Source organism: Gasterosteus aculeatus, chromosome 13 (assembly GCF_964276395.1).
Source record: "Gasterosteus aculeatus chromosome 13, fGasAcu3.hap1.1, whole genome shotgun sequence".
In the NCBI taxonomy this organism is placed as follows: Eukaryota; Metazoa; Chordata; class Actinopteri; order Perciformes; family Gasterosteidae; genus Gasterosteus; species Gasterosteus aculeatus.
In genome coordinates this window covers 2227004-2247101 of record NC_135701.1, presented here as the reverse complement: position 1 = coordinate 2247101, position 20098 = coordinate 2227004, and the positions used below count along the sequence as shown (strand labels likewise).

The 20098-nt window shown below is 45.3% G+C and overlaps 1 protein-coding gene across 3 annotated transcripts; it reads left to right on the top strand.

The window, feature by feature from the left end:
* The first annotated feature begins 975 nt into the window (after positions 1 to 975).
* fkbp15b (FKBP prolyl isomerase family member 15b) lies at positions 976 to 18938 on the top strand. 3 transcript variants are annotated; one of them, XM_040195907.2, is made up of 29 exons: positions 976 to 1209; positions 2781 to 2884; positions 2965 to 3043; positions 3258 to 3327; positions 3415 to 3489; positions 5740 to 5838; positions 5926 to 6075; positions 6162 to 6230; positions 7246 to 7389; positions 7497 to 7639; positions 7722 to 7770; positions 7877 to 7993; positions 8604 to 8688; positions 8794 to 8891; positions 8969 to 9041; positions 9192 to 9301; positions 9536 to 9634; positions 9767 to 9861; positions 10180 to 10282; positions 11306 to 11477; positions 12673 to 12809; positions 13018 to 13173; positions 13660 to 13800; positions 14357 to 14449; positions 14611 to 14724; positions 15266 to 15373; positions 16378 to 17060; positions 18340 to 18451; positions 18538 to 18938. In XM_040195907.2, the coding sequence occupies exons 1-29, from the start codon at positions 1160 to 1162 to the stop codon at positions 18616 to 18618; spliced, it is 3609 nt and encodes a 1202-aa protein (XP_040051841.2). In that variant the 5' UTR covers positions 976 to 1159; the 3' UTR covers positions 18619 to 18938. The 3 variants fall into 3 exon arrangements, with proteins under 3 accessions (XP_040051841.2, XP_077943444.1, XP_077943445.1); XM_078087318.1 differs by having other exon boundaries at positions 1040 to 1209; positions 2753 to 2884; XM_078087319.1 differs by lacking the exon at positions 976 to 1209 and adding an exon at positions 2039 to 2361.
* The last annotated feature ends 1160 nt before the right edge of the window (positions 18939 to 20098 follow it).

Sequence of the window (20098 nt, the reverse complement as noted above, 5' to 3'; positions counted from 1 at the left end):
AAACAGTGAACACTGATGCAGCAGTGCATGAAGCAAAACAATGAGCTACTCATCATAAAATGTGGTCCACGGGATTCCCAGCACCTCCATATTATTTCACGTTGTTTAAAGCAGTGGGGGACAAACCGATGCTCACAAAGTGAATTAAAAGCAGTTGCGAGGTTTGCCTAGAAGCTGATTGGTCTGCAGACAGAGTGACAGCTACAACTGAAATATGCCAATGATATTTTCAAGAATTTAAATGCAACATGGAACAGTTCAGCATGAGTCAAAGCTGTCTACATCAGTGAGTTTGAAAGAAAATCTCAAAAAGGCCATAAGCTCCCATTACTTGAATATCAGCAGATAGAATTAGGATGCAGAGGGTAGGAGTGCAAGTCAAACTTTAGAATATGCACACCTCTTGTGGAGTTTATCCACACTCTAACGCTCCCATCACATATAAGCACTACATCTATCAGTTGACACGCACAATGTTATCACAACTCTAAATGCTATTTGGAGTCCAGCCAAACCATTTAACTCTTTAATGAATTTGGCAAAGAAGGAAGGATAGACCCTTAGATTGAATTGAAGATGTTTGTAAGAAATTACGCTGTGTTTATGTAAACGTAATGAGATCTATTTTTACCGTGATGAACATAGGAAAACATTTGATACGAGGTTATATATATATATATATATTTTCTAACTAATTATGAGTAGAAACGCAGTAATACCCGTTTTACTACAAAGGCCTACTACATTTTTAAAATGCAAAATAATGGTTAAAATAAGCGAAAAGGTAAATAGATAACAAATCAGTGAAAACATAATAACATAGTTGTAGCATGTCAGTGTGATAACATGATATTAAAACGTTTTAGTACCCCTATTCATTCATATTCCACTTGGCATTGCCATTATCTTGGCACGAGGATTGAACCTGTGACGTCATCATCACCTCGTCTATATGATGAAATCATTGATGAGGCCGTCATCGGCCTATCGCATGGCCTGTGGGGCCCTCCAGCGGCGGCTATGCATTCAGATCACGTGGAAAGTCAGCTGACTCCAGCATAAACAGGAAAAGGAAGTTATACTTCACCAAACTATTCATGTAAAAAAGCTCATTCGTGCCCGTGTTTTGTTTATTAAGAAAAGGCGTCACGCTCGGAAGATGTTTGGGGGGGACGATGAAGAGGGGGACTTCTTGTCTCCCACAGGAGGGTGAGTTTGTTGCTTTTCACCTTAGCTTAGCCGATGCTATTAGCCGGTGAGCTAACTAGCTCCTGGCCTGGCCATGGCTAACGTTGGCTGACTGGGTATAAGCCAAATTCAATATGACATCCTGCAAATAAGTCATTTTGTTTGCATGTTTTAGGTTTCAGAGAATAAACTGAAGCCCAATAGTCAAAAACACAACAAGTAACGTAATCTTATTCGGTTTGCTTGTTGCAGCAAGTTCCTCTTCTTCCAAAATAGCAATTCATACAGAAAATTAATTTTATGCTTTTTTATCCCACGTGCCGAATGTTGTTTAATAGTCTCCCTGGTCGGTGCACTTTTTGTGTTTGGAATGTTCCTGCAAAGCTGCTTCTCGGCTAAATGTCGCCTTTTGAAGGATTTCCATTGACCCCCATGTGGAACAAACTCCACTACTGCTGATCTAGTGGACACATCTGAATGTGTCTCTTCCATTCACGAGGACTGTCGCACATCTGAATGTGTCTCTCCCCATGTCCACGCTGCTTCCTGTTGTGCTCATCATGACTGACGTAGGGACCAACTAAAGGTCACGTAATGGCCTCCAGACCCTGCTGTTTGAATCCAACTCAACGTAAACACACAGTCAATTAGAAATCATGTTTATACTGTATTTGTAAATGTTCTGTAAAGCCACTTAAAACGGATACTATAATTTAGTCACATAGCTTATCACAAATCCGTGTTGCCACTTGACAGACTCACTTACTATAAATATACCCACCCTCTGAACTGTGAGACATTCAGTCCAGCGCTGCCCCGTCCTCTGGAGACTGTCTGACACTGCAGCACCAGTGTGGATGAGCTGCAGGAACAAGCGGCCAGTGTACGACGTGTTCCAGGGAAGCAGTGTAATGGTGGCTAATTCCTGTCACATGCTGCCTGTTAGAGGAGTGAGGCGAAGGACCCAGCTCCACGTCTGTGCTCCTTAAATCTAGCAGCGCCAGGGAGTGAGGGGTCGGGATAGCCCGGGACCGAAGGGTTGCAACGTTAACTACAGGGAGATAGTCTCACACACGCAAACAGACTGCTCACCATCTGGGAGGAGAGCCTGCAGGCTTTCAACATGTCGCTTTTGGAAGATCCCAATGATTACAAGTGGAAGGAGTTCCAGGGGTCAGTACAAGTTAGCTGGCCACTTTTCCGATGCTTGTCTTGTTTTCATAGAAAAGCAACTTGGCAATCTGTCTACTGAGATCTGTGCCTTTGCTCGCGGTGGTGGTGAGCGATGTCCGTGTTGCTGTATGTAATTAGGTCGTTATGCTACTGGGATTTTCATACTCTAGTTGTTGTCGCTGCCAGAAAGCGAATGTTTCATCAATGTTTGATCCAGTGTTCTGTCATTAGTCAACCAAAAATGACAAATGATTGCTGGTTTCAGTTCATCAGATACAAGAATGAATTGATGCTCTCTTGATGTGCCATTAAATGTTAAGAGAGATGTGGTCAAAACAGGCCATCGATAACCAGAGTGGGCCTCACATTTCTTGGCAACAACCATATGCAGGTGATCTTCACACGTGTTCTCCTTGCAGGGCCAAGTTGGCCTCCCTGTTTGGACTAGACCAGGAAGGCAGCCAGGGCAACGAGTCCTTCCAGTATACAGCACCGAAACAGCCCAGAAAGACCTCCAGTCCAGGTAGGACCATCGGAGCGGAGAGGTCACTGACTCAAGATATAGATTTAGATTTCAGAATCATGTCTGTTGTCTGTCTGCAGCGCCAGCCAGCCAGAAACCAGCCCCCCCATCGGCTGCTCCTGCAGTGTTGTTTGCTACAGCAGTGCAGGCCTTCAGATAGTAAGGAGTCGCATCTTCCTATTTTTCAAGCATCGAATGTAGCCTGAAAGCTTTTCATGTCTTTTCTAAATGTACAAAGTTACAACTATTCAATCACCCACAAGAATTACGGCACAAAACGTAAAAAATGATGGCATAATTAATGAATACTCCCCAAATCATCTTCTGCCAAGTCAGTTGAGAAGCTTCTGTCCTACTTCTGTCCTATGTGCAGTATGAACGGACAGTATGTGAAGCAAGGGAAGCTTGGAGCGGCCGTGCTAGGAAACCACACAACAAAAGAGGTCCGAGGTTTACTAAACTCATCACTTGTTTAAGATTACTGGTTTGACTTTTGGTTTGTATGAAAAATGCACCTCTTTTTCCTGCAGTATAAGGTGCTTCTGTACCTGAGCCAACAGAAACAAGTGGCCGCCGCCAAGATCCATGTGGGCTTTGTTTTCACGGTGAGTGGAGCCATACAGAAGGTTTGGTAAACACGGAGAGTGTGATGCATAAAGCCTAGTTTATGCTTCTGCATTTTCAGAGCGACACAGACGCAAGACCCCTTTGCGTGTCCATTGCGTGCCTTTTCACACCTCCTTGCGTCCTTGCGTGTGTCGACCCATTTTTCTAGGTTTGCGTCGCTTTCGACGCAGGCGACGCAAACCTCCCGCAGCGCACCAGGCTGCGATTGGTCCGCTAACTACGTCCTTTACAGAATCTCACATTTCCGCTTTCATAGCACGATACCGCCATTATTAAAACGAAGAATGTTTACGAGACAACGGAGCAGAACTTTTGTCGGAAGAAATGCGTAAATATGACCACTCATACAAGCCGTGACCCGGGACCTGGCTCATTGTCCTGTTGAAATCCCATACAGTGCAAACACACACACACGGAACCAAAAATCTCAAATCTGTGCATTGGTCTAGATTTCCACTGGTTTGATGTCCAGTCCTTTTATCGGCCAAGAAAGTTTCTTCTTCTTCTTGTTCTACCTCAGTAGTGCTTCTTTGCAGCAACTCAACCATAAAGGCATTACTCCCCCGTGAACAGTTGATGTTGATGTGTCTGCTACTTGACCTCTGCTGAACTTCCTCATGAGTCACTTATCTCGACTGCACTTGAGGATACATTCAGGGTTCTTGAAACGTTGTGGATTGACTGACCTTCCTGTCTTAAAGAGTAGTTCTTTCCATAATCTGGATTGGAATTGCAGCGGAATAGGCCTGATCACTGAATTAGAACCAGTTGATGGTCTCAAGCACATTAAGAAGTCCACAAATAAACCGCTGACCATTCCAGGTGAAAACCTGGAGTGACATTTTGTCGGGGGTGACCATACAGCCGACGGGGGGTGGACGCTACGGCCGACAGGGGGTCAGGCGGGCAGGTTGAAGGGGAACCAACGCGGCTCGGACCGAAGTCCGATTTTCTTTTTTGCGTGAGAAATTTGATGTGTGGGGGGGTGCGTGACTAAAGACCGAAATGAGTGACTGTCATGCTCAATGCGTGACCCTTGAGCTGATTAAAGGAATGCAAAGCAAAAGGTCTAAAATATGAAACATACCACATAATTCAACGTGTTCCTTCATCATTTTAATGTCTTCATTATTAATATGCAATGTAGAAAAAAGAAAAACAATTGAATGATTAGGTGAAGTCCAAACTTCTGACTGGTACTGTAAATATGTATCTCCAACTCTTCAGACCTTCTTGGAATGACACTACTCTAATGTAGAACACATGCAGGGAAGTCCCAGTGTCATATCGAGTCACATCATCTGGAAGCATTCTTCCTCTGTTCCTTCTTGGCCTGCTTCCTCTTCTTCCTCTTCTGCTCCGGCCACATCATGACAACTTTGCAAAGTCCCTTCACCAATGAAGATGCTTGGACAACTTGGGGATGGCCAAGTGAGTGCGGGGGGGGGTTGTGGCTCAGAGGTAGAGCAGGTCGTCCTTCCGCCAGGGGTCCGCCTTCTTCAGGACACGTCGATGTGATTTAACCCCATATTGCTCACGGTTTGTGCCTCCTCAAAACCCTCGTACCGCTCTACTGGACCTCCCCTGCAGACACCCCTGGTCGCTCTGGGGAACACGTCTCTGACTTAGGCTGCATTCTTTTCTCTAGTCTTCTTCTGCCAGTCTTCAATGACCAGTCCGCCAAGCTACTGAAGTGTGCGCATTACCCTGTTTGACTACATGGAAGATTCCTTCAGCTTCTTGAGCACCGTCCACACCAGACCGGATGAACCGAGTAATCCATGAAAGCTCAGCAGAGGATGTACTTCCAGTGTCAGCTAAAGTTCAACACCGTCATAGTTTACTCCATCCTACCCTCCATCACCATCTGGTGGGCTGCTGCCACTGGCAAGGACAAGGGCACAATTCAGAGCCCAGTTCAATCTGCAGAGTCCATGTGGGACCTCCAGGACCTGAGGGACAGAAGAGATCACGGCTGACCCCCTCTCCCCTGTTTGAGCCGCTTGCCTCTGGCAGGAGCCATTGTTTCTTCTTTAGCTGTCTGCTCGGATCTCTTTCATAAAATCAGATGTGCTCATATGATCTTGTCTGTATGTTGTAAAAAAAAAGAACAATGACTGTCTTCTTGATAAGGTTGAATATAGGTCTTCAAGGTTCACTATAGCGAGCCCCTCGCCCCACCCTACAGAAATAAAGACGCCCCTGATCATGTTGTTTCTGTCCTGCAGGTACAGCCAAACAATTACTGCACTTTCTATGACGAGCAGAGGCAGAACTGGTCCCTAATGTTTGAATCTGACAAGGCTTCATGGGACTTCTGCAAAGAGGTGACACCTAGTAGTATTCTCACCTCCATTACATGCATACGTTCACCATATTGTTGCTTAGAAACTGATTTGTTGTATGCGTATCAGGTGTGTTTGGCCAAAGTGAACAGTGAGGTCGCCTTGGAGGCCGTGGTGGTTCAGGATCTGGGTCTTGGTGAAGGCCAGGCAGTGGAGAATGGAGACTCGTTGGAGGTGGTGTACACAGGCTGGCTCCTGCAGAACCACGCCATTGGCCAGGTCTCGCATTTTCACCATTACTTTCCTCTTGTAAGGTGTGACTGCTTTGATGGAACACAGCTCACTGAGTCCTAAAACCATTGCAGATGTTTGACTCCAACCAGAACAAGGACAAGTTGTTGCGACTGAAAATAGGAGCCGGGAAAGTGATTAAGGTGAGGAAAAATGGACTTGTTGCCTAAGTTGAGTCCCTGCTTACAATAGGCATATTCCCAGTATTACTAACATTTGAGATCTTTGTGTCCAGTAAAATGCTCTCTTTGGATGGATTCCCTTATATTTCATTAGTTATGTATGAAACTATTTCTGTAACACAACCTGGGACAGTATCCTACATATTTACAATGACATCTAACACTAGCTGCACTGCTAACAATAAAGTAACACTACTTTTGATCAATGAGTAGGTTTGGGATTTACAGGCCTCACCAGACTTTTAAAACATTTTTTTTTTTTTATTCCTGGCCTCCTGGTTCTTTTTACTTTTTCCTCAAACACAAGACAACGTTTTCATTTCACTGGAGGGCTCCAGTTTTTCTGAAATATCTTTTTGGTAGAAAAAAAACTGAAATCTGGAATTCAATACAGAACTCCCTTTAACATTTAATATTTCCCTGTCAACCAGTCTTGTATTGTATATGTATGTTTCTGTTCTTGCTTCACACTGCATCTCTACTGACAGTTTATTTAACGGGGAAACACTGTTTTAATGTTTTATTTATTTATCTAGCACGTTCCATTAAGGACCAGTTTTTATTTACAAATGAGACCCGAGCACTGGCAAAAAAAAATAACGTAAAAGTACGGTTGTATTTTCTGGTCCAATTTTTAAAATGACATGTCGTCATTGACACACTGATGGGAGGAGCTACCGTAACGCCTGTCCGTCAGTACATGTATGACTGTTAGTTCCTATGTGAAAGTCTCTTGCCCAAAGACACACCGACATGAACAAGTTGAAGGACGGCCGTGCTCTCCACGGGTTTTTAATTGCTTGACCGCTATGTGTTTGCAGAGTTTCGGTCCCCTGTAAAGTATTCCAGCCCAATGGGATAAACCATGTGAACAGTAGCTACTGAGACAATAACTTGCTTAGCCGTAGACTGTCCATCATCCTTATATCCCTGTTGGTCAATTCCACTTGTGATTTATTGCATTGTTTGTGAGCAGGGCTGGGAGGAAGGGATGCTCGGGTTGAAGAAGGCCGGCAGACGTCTCATCGTCGTCCCACCCAACCAGGCGTACGGATCCAAAGGGATCCCCAACCGCGTCCCGGCGAACAGCACCCTGGTTTTTGAGACCGAGCTTCGACGGGTAACACGGGCCTGTTCTAACACACCCGATCTAAAGTCACACAAACACTTCATTGAACTTTTGCAGTGGTGAGCTGAAGCCTTCTCTGCTTTTTTTCGTGCCTTTAGGTAAAGTTTTCCAAGGACAACGGGTCTGTTAGTGGCAGTGCCAGCTCCAGAAGCTCAGCTGCTCCCTCCCCAGCCCCCAGTGTGGAGAATCTGGCTGCAGAGGTCCCGGCGCAGACTCTGTCCTCCGGTCCTGGTAGACCATGGTGAGATCGAAACCTCAGTAAATAGTTAAAGCGTCATCTTGAGCTCTTTCGTCACTGAAGATGATCTGCTTGTGTTTTGCAGCGAACCACCACTTCGTGCAAAGTCCAACTCCCTCAGTGATCAGTTGGCAGTAAGCACCCGCCCCTCTTCTTCCTTATCAACAACCTGATACAATAATGGTTCTGTTCAGTTATTTTGCAGCTGTATTAGTGGAAGCTTTTATTTTTGACCTTGAGAATCCAGACGCCACGAAGGCCAAGCTGATCTCTCGCATGGCGAAGATGGGCCAGCCCATGTTGCCCTTTCTGACCGGAGGAGCCAACCAGCCCGAATCCAGTGATTCTGAACTTGAGGTGGGTCCGCAGGCTTTTACTCTTAGTGATACCTCTCAGTTGTGGCTCCTGTTTGTGTATTATGAAACTATTGAGCTTTTATCTCACCCTTCAGGTGTCTCCGTTCAGGAAGTAACCCTAACTGCCTTCTTATGGCTGACTGATGAGCCTTTTCCCCACACTGTGTGTTCTTAACTCCTTACAAATCATTCAACATGGCACCGGTACTTCATGGTGGAGACGGCCGTCATGTGGCTAGCGTTGGTGGGGAGGGAGGAAAAAGGATTTTGATGAAAGTACTCTGGACGCAGAGTGTTTATTATAAAGTACATTCCTTCCATTGTGAATAATTCTGACCAAAGCTCTGTACATATTATGTACATTATACGCTACTTGTTTTTTTAAAGCGTGGTTGGAGCTTATCCTGGTGCAGGTACGGTACAGACCTGTTGTAAAATGCCTCGTGTGGCTCAGGACTTTCATCAAGCCTGTCCCTTTTCAATCAGACTTCTGCAAATCCTCCAACTTCATGGAATTGCAATACACAACAGCTGGTGTGGGCCTTAGAAATGGCTACCTGGCCAATCGGGCATCATCACTGACTATGTGCCACTGTTTGGTTGCTCTCCAGGACACCAGTGGCAGCAGAGCAAAGGATCCGCCTGCCGCTCCATCTCCAGTGCAGATCTCCACTTCGGCTCAAGCTGCAGCACACGGTGAACTCCTTCCTCCTGTTCACATGTGCAACGCTCTCCCAGCTGCTCCACATTACAAAAAAAACACTGCACCCTTTAATATGTCTTGTTCTTTTTCTTCTCCAGTAAATCCTCATTACACTGCTCCACCTTCTGCCTTACATCCACTAATGACCACGGCTGTCCCACAGCCTGCGCTGCCGGGGAGCGGCCATGCCTTTCAGGTGAGCTTTTGTCCATGTTTTGTACTGACCCATCGCTGACAAATGTGTTAACATCAGGCAGTGATGTTGTTTCCCAGCCGTACGCCTTGGCTCCATCTCAGCTGCAGCCTGTGGGCCATGTGTACCCTGCACAAACCATCCCATACATGGGTAAGAGTCAATGTTCAATGCATCAAATGTAAACTCCTACCCCAAACCTTTGCCTCTTAATTCAATACAAATTCAGCTGAAAGACTTTTGCCTTGGATTTAAATGCTGAAACCTGAAGCAATTCCAAACCCTTGATGGTGTTGTTCTCAGGCTCCAGTGATGTCACGTCCTTCCTGATGACTGAGGCCCGGCAACACAACACAGAGATCCGGTTATCTGTTGGAAAAGTAGCAGATAAAGTTGAACAACTGGCCTCAAAGGTATAAACTCTCTGTCCAAGAGTGTGTTTGCTACAGAGCAGGGGTCCCCAACCCCAATTTAGCATCCCATCTTCAACTGAAAAAGGTCCGACTAGCTCATCTTCAGTAATGGAGCTCCACCTCCTACCAGCTAGGTGGAGGTGGAGCTCTGAGCCAGTCACTGATCCAGTCTCTCTCGTCTCATCAGTCCATAAAAGAGAGATTGTCTTTTTGTCTTTTGTTTTACTTGGGCAGATAGATGACCTTCAAAGGCAGGGGAGTGTTTCCAACGGTGTTCCTAATATGTCAATGGAAACCTCCATGATCATGCACAACATCCAGAGGATTGTCCAGGTGCGGATCCCCTGACTGCTGTTTTGTCCTCGAACCCGTTCATACACAAATGCTTTTTCTCTCAGCACAACTGTCGGCGTAATGGGATCATGTTGTGTTCTGAAAAGTCTTAGTTATGATTTATTTTTTTAGGAAAACGAATGCTTAAAAAAGGAAGTCTTTGAGAAAAGCTCACGCATTGAGGAGCAAAACCGTAAGATTGGGGAGCTCATCAACCACAACCAGAGGTGAGTCTCAAAGTATTAAATAGTCCAAATTATTATGGCCATAGCATGCATGCTTTGTTTTAAACCTTGATTATGTGATGTGGCTTCGTATTTGTTTGTTTTTTAAATTGCTCGAAAAAAAACAACTACACACAATACAATGTCCTTTGACACATCTTTGTAGTTTCATCATGATTCCATGTGAAACTGAAATTAAAATAACAGTGTAACTGGTAATAATAGTCTTTTTATAATCTGATTTCACTGTGAGGAGCGGCCCAGTGTGAAGATTAGAGCGCGTATCAGGAAGCTGAAGGTCATGTGATTGTGCTGATCTAGGTATGTGGAGCAGAGTAACCTGCTGCTGGAACAGAGGAACGACTCCCTCAAGTCCTCCAGCGAACACAACCAGGCCCGTCTGCTGCAGGCTGAGCAGGACAAGGTGAGCATTGCCGTCACGCTATGTGGACACACTACACTATTGGTGGTTTATTATGGAGCCCTACTGATGCATGCTGGGACCAGATGTGTATGTGAGATGATGATGGAGGAGAGAGAAGCCAACCATCTGCTAGCTGTAGTTCACAAATAGTGTAGGGCAAAGTTAGTCCACCAGAGAGCACTGAGGTGTTAAAATATCTATACCACATCTATTTACTCACACTAGGAGAACGTTCAGAATGTCTACTGTGGTGTGAGTGAACCATCAGAACCTTTTGGACAATCAGAACTGACGTGATGTCCCAAAGCTAAAACACATAGTTTCTTTATTTCACGGCGCGAATAGTCAGAGTACGTACATTGTCATCTTTTTGTTTGTTTGTGACTAGTGGTCAATATGTATGAAATCTGTTTCCTGTTGCACGCAGTGCTGCTCTGACGAGACTGTAGCATTGCTCAGCATGCTGTGCCTGAGGGGAGCCCTCTTCCTCTGTGCACCAGGGCTGGCTTCATCTGGAAGAGATTTAAAATGAAAATGTCACATAGGAGTTTTCTAACCTTCTCCATTCCTCCGCCAGTTCCTTTTATTCTCGGTTCATGTGAATGCTGCAGCAGCCTTAGGCCCGCCCCCCAAATGCGAGGTGATGACGCCTTTCTCATGCCAACACTTAACCCCCCCCCCTCACCACTCTGTGATCCATGAGCCACTTAAGAAATATATATATTTCTTTCTGAATAAATATATATATTTGTTCAGATCTTGAAATGTTCTTCCAAACATACTCCATGTGAGGCCTCACGTGGAACTACTGACCAAGAACCAACCGCCTCACAACTAAGTGTCTTTCTTCTCCCATGAGACCATTTGTCTCCCACAGGGGCCCACTGCTCGCACCAGTAAGACCAGTATGCTGTCATCTAGTCGTGTCGTTATGTTGCTCGCCTGTCCCTGTGTGGCCATGGTCTTCCGCTACTGGTACCTCACCTCCTCACCTCCCTCTCCGTCCTTCTGCGTCTCCATCAGGTCCGTCTCACGGAGGATCTGGCCTCGACCACGGCCCAGCTGTCTCAGCTGCAGCTGGAGGCTACGGCTCAGCAGCAGAAGGCCTCGGTGCTGCAGAGTGAGCTGAGCACAGCGCAGCATGACGGCGACAGGCACAGACGACACATCTGTACCATAGAAACACAGCTGGAAGGTTAGTGGTGACGACTTCTGCAACACAACTTCAAGTTTTGTTTCGTTTCAAAGAGGTGTCATCTTCACAATCATTTTGGATGCAGATTGTACTGCATTGTATTCTCAATGATATAAAGGGAGTGAAATAAGGAATCAATCAACAGCAGCAAAAAATAAAGCTCCAACAGTATTAAACTGTTGACTTGTGTTGATACTTGTTGGCATTTTCCTTAAACAAAGCTTGGAATGGGATAAAAAAAAGGAAATTACTACTTTTAAGCTCATTTTTTATAGAGTATAACGACGGCTCTCACGTTTGATTTCCTTTCTTTTCACTTATTGCTTTGAAATTATAGATTTTTTTTTTCTCAATCAAATCTTTCATCAAAGTATTTCATCAAAGTATAAGTAAGTTTATTAATAGTTTGGGGACGGATTCGGCGTACTGTACAAACTGAAAACCGTTATGTGAGTGTCAAAGCTCAGTGGAGTCACCATAGTTACTGCGTCCCACCGTCTCACATCACCTTATCCTGCATATCTTCATCACCTGCACATGAGGATTGTGTAAGTAAGGAAAGGGTGAAATAATGCACAACATTTCCTTTTTGTGATTCCTAAACATGGGGAAAATATTGACTTGTTCAATGTTCAAAAATCCTTTTAAAATGATTCCAGGGGTGTTGACACCACTGATTGTTAGAATCCTTTTGGAAGTAATCAGTCCAATGGTTGTAAACATATCAATAATGCGGTGACACTCGTGCTGTGTAATGCTAAGCTTGGACTGCGTGAATGTGATGCTGAACCAGCGCTCACATTTACAGGTTGATTCACGGCTTATGAAAGGAAATCTACTGGAATATGTGGTAGAAGGTTTTAAATCCTGAATATGTTCTGATTTACGTGGGTCTACTTCTTTCAACATGTAGTGTGGAACCTACACTCTGTTTCATAAATGCAACCCCAGGTTAACTCCCTTTGCATTCCCCCTTTACCCATGACGAATAAGCAGAACTATTGTAAGTGGCGGATAAATCGAAATATGCTCTTTTGAGTTTACCAGAGTAACACTGATGTTCATCTCATTTTTCAATGGAGTAGTAGTAGAGGAAGAAGACATGGCCTCCACTCACTGACTGAGCAGAGGCCACGTGGGTCCATGATAACTCTAAAGAAACCCCGCTCTAACCATGGTGCTATACATGTTCCAGAGCTGAAGGGGGCAGCAGAGAGCCTTCAGACTCAGTACCGCTCCGAGAAGCAAAGACGCAAGGAGATGGAGCTCAGAGTCAACAACCTGGAGGAGGAACTGCTGGACCTAAAGACCGACAAAGAGAGCCTAGAACGAGTAAGCATGCGTCATGTTTCTGTGGGAGGCGCAGGAAAGGGCAGCTGCTTCATTTCATTCATTCATATCATAATTCCTATCAGTGCATAGAAGACACCATGGGGACCAGCTTTGCATGTTTCACAAGTGGTCCCTTTTAGGATTACTGGAAATGTGAAATAATGGTTCTGTAAATGCAAACTAACAGTTGCGGCCTCTTCCTTTTAAGATGTTCTCTGAGAGGAAGAACAAGTGGCAGGCTGAGCGTCAGCGCCGGGCTGAGGAGGGAGAGGAGCTTCGTCGGAGCAGCCAGCAGGAGGTGGACAACCTTCGAGCTCAACTCCACAGTGCCAGGACCAGTACAGACAGCACGACATCGGACCAGGTAGCGTCCAGTGACGGGGCCCAGCTAACCGGATGGTTTAGTAACTTGGATTTGGGGATAAAGTTCTAGTGAAGAACCTTATTTGATTGTGAAAAGGCCTCCAAATGAGCTACGTCAGTAATCAAGACCATCTATATAGTTCTTCTTAATGCTCGTATCGGTGGCCCCGGGTCGGGTTCTGGTGAAACCATGCAGATTCACCAGAACCTCCTTGAGCTCAGACTCCAGGGGCCTCCAGCAGAGGGTCCGTCCCGCTGCAAGCTGACACCATGCTTCTTTGAGGCCAGGGGGCGGGGGACAGTACTGGGGGCCACAGATTGTCGGACCCCGCTGCAGTAACATGAGGTTTTTGAAGGGACTGTGGTGTTTAGAAACAGAACCTCCGCATACATCAACACAAAATGAAAGTTCCCTCTGAGAGGTGTAACAAATACTGTTTCATAACACCTCGTCCACTAACTAACGTACACTATGCATGTGGCCAAGTTGTCTCAGCTGGAGGAGGACTGGAAGGGGAAGTGTGAGCAGACGCTGACCTCTGCGAGAGAACAGCACAGTCGGGAGCTGACGGAGCTGACGGAGAACAGAGATGCTCTGCAGGACCAGCTAACGCAGCTACAGGCTAAGGTAGACGAGCTAGCCATGATAAAACACAGACATGTAATCACAGACCTGTCTCATTAGTGGTGACCTGTAATGGCACATGTTGGTCCCTTTTTATAAGGCTACAGATTACCCTGTGGGACTCCACGTAGTAAGAGTCCTAGTATACTTCATCTTTCAAATCCAGTTCAGCCACTTTATGATGCTGGAGTAACCTTTTTAATAACGTCATTTCTTTCGTGTGATTGTTTTCTGTGGGGCTTACACTCTACCTCAATAAATTATATTGATCAAGGAACAATAGTAATTAATAGTAATTCAGGAAACTATTTTCAGGTCCCATAAAGGCCCTCGAACCCAATGTACCAAAGCATCAAATAAAAGGCTGATCCCAAAGAAAACAAATGTATAAAGTACCTTCCATTTTATTACCCTAACTTTTTAGCCTAAAAAGACGAGTCCTACATGATTCATTTTTTTACTTCATTATTATTTGAAGTTTGTTGAATGTTCTCATGTATGTGAGAATAACAGATTTGTGAGTGATTGACATCTTCATGGCCTCCCTCATTCTCATCAGTTTACAGGTCTAAAGCAGTCAAGATATTTAGAGGAAAAGACTTTGCTACAACACCGAGGGGAGACCGAAGAGCTGCAAGCCCTTCAGAAAAAAGTAAGATGGATGACTGGTTGTTTACGAGGCTGTGCTTCTCATCAGAGCAAACGTTCCTCACTGGCAGAGAAGTTACTTTCCACATCCAGAACTAGCAGCTATTTGTTCCATTACTATGCCCCACCTCCCTGCGCTGCTCACTGCATGTTGTTCTCTTTAAGTACGCAGCCTTGGAGCAGCAAGGAGTAGCTGTAAGGGAGAAGCTGGAAGGAAGAGTGGCTGAACTGGAGAAGAAGCAGGCAGAGCAGGAGAGTTCAGGAGACACTGCAGCCGAGGTGAGTGGTCATCCATGAGCACGCACACAGCAACTCTCTGGCAGCTCCAGCCCACTTCACACTGAGCATGTGTCATACACCAGCTCCACCCCAGCTGTCTACATTAGGAGAAGCTACAGGGGCACCACATGACCTTCTGCTTTTAACTGTTGTAAAGCTGTATAGAATAACAGCCTTACCTGATAACTGTCCCACTACAGTTATATTACAACACAGGTGGGCAGGATGGGGACAGTGTAATGCGATGCATGTTTTAAACCCATCGTAGGAGTTTGACATTTGAGCTGGGAGGCAAGGGCATCAGAGCCACTGTACACTGTAAAGGCAACAGCGCCATAAAGGGCAAGCATGAACACGAGACCATACAGGCCGTCTCAATTGTATTCACATTGTTTTCCGAAAGCATTCCTCATATTCTCAGACCAAACCCCCCCCCACAAATCTGCTTTATGAAAGTCTGCATTCAAAACAAATGTGCAGTCAGAACTCAACGGGAAGAAGACTAGTATGTGATGAAGGTGGGGTATGTGTGTACCTGCAGGTGAAGCGTGTGATGAACGGAGTGTTTCACTCTCTGCGGGCGGAGTTTGACCTCGCAGAATCTTACAGTGGGCAGGCTGTGCTGGGGCTGATAGTCACAACTATTAAGGTAAGTGTCTTCTACACAAGGGGGCATCAGTCTAAATACTAAACAGAGGGAGTGTGTGTACCCAGGCCTTCAGTGATGTTCTACACGGTCTTCCCTCCACCTCTAAAAACCACCATTATGATGCCATAAATGAGCTCGTTTGGGTCGCCACACAGTCTTCAGGTTCAGTTTGCCAGCTCTGCATGGCTCTGCTTTGTCTACTATGTATCCAAAGGAGTGCACATGCTGAGGTTGTTGGGTTTCCATTCACTTTAAGCTGCAGGTGCCCACTTTGTTGGTTCTCAAGGACTCTATAACACATAGCGGCTAAAGTGTGGTTCGATAAAAGCTCTAACTGCCCCCAAATCCTGACCTGAGGCTGAAAGCAGGGCACCCAAACCAAAAGCAGTACAATTAGAAGAATAGTCTACCTCGAATTGTGGAATACATATTTGTAGAAAAAAAATATACAAATGAAAAAATAATTTCTTGATGTTTTAGCCAACAGAGAAGGCCTTGATGATTACACTCTGTGATTTTTATAACATAAGTAAAACCCAGTTATAGCTGACCACCCCTGGGTGTAGAACCACAATTATTTTACTGCACCATTTAGATATGTAACCGGTCAAATGATAACAAAAGCCATAATGCAAAGTTCCAGGCTCTTATAGTGATAAGCTGTAACTGCAGGTGTGTTTTTCCACAAACAGGGAATTTAGGAACATAGATCAAGGTCATAATACTCCCCCAAGGGGCTTCCATCAGTGACTTATACATTTCAAAGGAAATTCTCAAGATGATTACAGGCAGGTCAAGTAACTAGCAAACGGAGTAAGAGGTTCACTTTCAAACCAGAGGTACAGTGGTCTCTCCTCAGAGCCCAACTGCAGTATTTGGATGGCAGTAACACTCAGCTACTGTACTCACACACGTCATTGTATTCACTAAGTGGGTGATACTCACCAGTGCCGTTCTTATGCCTTAATGACGTTTCCTTAATCATATGGATATTTGTATTCCAGAATGTAACCCTGCAGCTTCTGGTTGGCACTGACAGAGCTTCACCGAGACAGAGTAAGGACAGCGAGGAAGAAGAAAGTGCTGATGTGAAAGGCAGACAGGAGACTGTACTCAATGTACATATGAATGGTGACAAAGGAGTCAGAGAGGAAAAACACAATGAGGCCGATTCAGTTCCTGTCAGTGAGACCCAGATGGATCAGGAAGGAGCAGCAGAGAAGGAGACGGAGACACTAACTGAGTCAAAGACACAAAGCCAGACGGAAGCATTAGAGGTCACTGAACCGAAGCCGGAAGAGACTGTCGAGTCTGAAGTCCTGCGGGAGACAGCCGAGTCTGAAGTCCTGCGGGAGACAGCCGAGTCTGAAGTCCTGCGGGAGACTGCCGAGTCTGAAGTCCTGCGGGAGACTGCCGAGTCTGAAGTCCTGCGGGAGACTGCCGAGTCTGAAGTCCTGCGGGAGACTGCCGAGTCTGAAGTCCTGCGGGAGACTGCCGAGTCTGAAGTCCTGCGGGAGACTGCCGAGTCTGAAGTCTCTATGGAGGGAAAACCACCTGATGATGGACAGGAAACTGTGTTGGAAATAAATGGAGACCAGGAAGAAGAAATGCATGGGGCTTCCCAGAAAGCCTTTGGACCTCCTACCAACCCTCCTCCACCCCCAAACCGCTCAAGAGAGGACACAAGGTGAGTGCTGCATCAACGGTTTCTGTCCTCATACGCGCTGTCAGTAAAGTCTGATAGAGGCTCAGTTTGACCCAATACTGTGATCATCAGCAGCCGTCTGAGTGTGGTCCATCTCTTAAAGTTCTCTGCCTTTTTGTGGTGGCTTTACTTCCAGCTGGGAGGTTGGATGTTGTTCATTTGGGGGTCTATATTTTTCTGAGTGGGCGAATAGCTGTAGCTTTCAGGGCTACTGGGAAATGGCTAACCTGAGTAGCCGGATGGTTTGGTACATAGAACTGTCTGAGAAGCTGTCATTGGAAACTGTTTGGAAAACGACAGAGAGGGGAGTTGATAAAACATTTGTCAATCGAACATTAACCAAAAGAGTAAAAAGGTATTTTCGATGGCGGAGAGCCTGTGGTGTCATCTTGCTCTTCTTTCAATTAAAAAAAATACTACCCAGTTCCTAAACTACAATACATCCAATAGTGTCGATTGGAATGAGCAGTCGCCACTTTGTGTTGTCTCACTCCTACGCCACGCCCATAGCTACCAGGAGCTCCACACAGGACGCTGGTCCATACACAAATGCATTACTTGAAGCTTGACCAGATGGATTGTGTGTGTGATCAACAGTCAGAAGTAGTAGGTAAGGAAGGAGGGTTATAATGGAAGAGAAGCACTGCCTCGTATTACTCCTTTCCAAATGTCACAATGGACCTGGAGAGTTGTTCCCGCCCCGGCTCCCCAGATGTTGAGGCCCAGGGCTCGACAATAGCTGTTACTTGGTGGCTGTAACTCTGGCTCTAATCCGGTTGTCAATCCGGTTGTCGACATGTCTTTGGGTTAGACACTTAACCCCACTAATCGCGTGTAGCTGTGTCCACAGGGTGTGATAGTGATGGGCAGATGTTCCTGTGTATGGTAGATCCTCCCATCAGTGTGTGGGAACGATACAACAATGTAATATTAAAGAGCTTTGAGTGGTATGAAGACTAGAAGACAGATACACAAGTACAGTCTTATCATTTAACATTTTAAAATGTACAGTCGGAAATGGATTCATTTTCAATATTTTGAAAAGGTCAGATGCGGTCTTATAGGCCTATACAAGTTGATTTGAATCAAGCAGGTTTCCTTCCCCTTCACAACACTTGTAACATGTTGGGCACTAAAGCATGCAGAGGTCCCTGCAGAGTAACCACCCGTCTGGACAGCCGCTTCCTGCTTGCTTCAACCTCATTTTCCTTTTTGTCTTTACCGTATCTTTTCACCACCCCCTTTTGGTCTATTCTCTCAGTCTGACTGGGAGAGTGGGTGAGGAAAATGGAGAGGAGCCATTTTTCCCGATCACAACTCCTGCCAAGCGGCCTGCAGCACCCAGCGAGGAGGAAGAGGAGGAGGATGAGATGGTGAGGAATGATCTCCCCCCTTATCTTGTGCGTAGTTTTCAGCTTAAGTGAAGTGAAGTGAAATCATCTCTTTGGTTTGCATGCAGAGCTTGAAGGGGCGCCCCCCTCCTACCCTTCTCTTTGGTGATGACGATGAGGAGGATAATGATTTGGACTGGCTGAACTAACCTCATACTGTCTGGTGGAGAAGTGAGGGCCAAAGTGAACCTGATTGGACGGAGACAGCGGGCTGAAGAGAGACGCTGCTGCCACAGGGACGAGTCCAGCCTGTAATTCAGATGAATCAAAACAAATATGTTTGATTGACGATAGGCTTTCTGTTGTTCGTGGATGTCAATCCCTGTTTTTACATTGCACTGTAGCGGATCAGTCTGTTGAGTCAGCAGGAATCCTGTTTTAGTTATTAGCTCGCTGCTTTCACAATAGAACTTTGACAGAATTTTGCTAACATGAAATTCCTTCTATCAAATAAATGACATTTAAATTATGGTCTTGGCTTTATTGTTCCCTCGGCCTGTAAAAATAAAGTTTTCTTTTGTCTGCAGTGATTTCAAGAAACCTTTGAAAAATACATCCATGAATAAGGACTATAATTTAAGGGGTTCTTCTCATTATCAAGTTTATCAATTTGTATTAGTTTGTAAAATATATAGTTTTGCGGATGACTGCCAGAGACCAGCAGATGGTGTTCAAGACTAATAAAACTACACTGTTGCCTAGCAACAGAAGAGCCCACCATGAACTGTACAACACGAAGGGAAATCTTCTACTTGGGAAACTTGAAAGAGAAGTCTTTCAAATTTAGTTTCCCCTAACAAGCTGCAAACACGATTCACCAAACCGCATTCCATAAGCTTCCTCTTCTCCAGGTGGCATAGTCACGCAGCGTTAGTGTGACTCTCCTGGTGGGTTAAAAGTCTACATTCGCTGCAGCCAGAGAGCGTTCAGAAAGGACGACCCTCTCTTCAGACCTCATTTGACTCAGGACTGTATTCTCAGATTGTCAGTCACAATTTTAAAAGTCCACTGTACACGTGTTTCTGCATCAATAACACGCAAGAGGCCTCCACGGACCCCTCTGATAGCATCACAAACACCACTCTTTGCTTGATCTAACGTTAGGTATGTATACATCCCATGTGGTCACTTCCTTTGCAAGTCTCAGCTGCTCATAAACTAATGAAACTGAAACTGGATGTCATGCTAAATCTAGTAAAAGGATTTCTGAAGCTTTTAAATGTTCAGGTTGTATTTTAAATTATGTCACTCACTCAAGGATTATCTAAAAGTGTCATTGAGTAGAACATGAGTCAGAACGATTCTCCCACACACACTTCCAGGCTCATAAAGAGATGATCCGTTTTGAAATTTGGAGTTAAAGCACTTCATACAATATCAAACATACCCCGGTGGTTGTGTATTATATGAAGTTTTGCGTTCTGGCCTACAGTAGAAACAAGAGCACCTGCTCCCCATGAAGGTATGAAGGACTATTTGGGCCACAGGTCATCGTCAGATGTGCATGCCGCTGTGTCCTTGGGATGGACAGCCAACAATGTTCCTGCGCTGTGTGAATGGTGACCTGTCCAAAGGGGTTATGGTAGCTCCTCCCATCACTGTGTGAATGATAAACCGCCCTGATGGTTA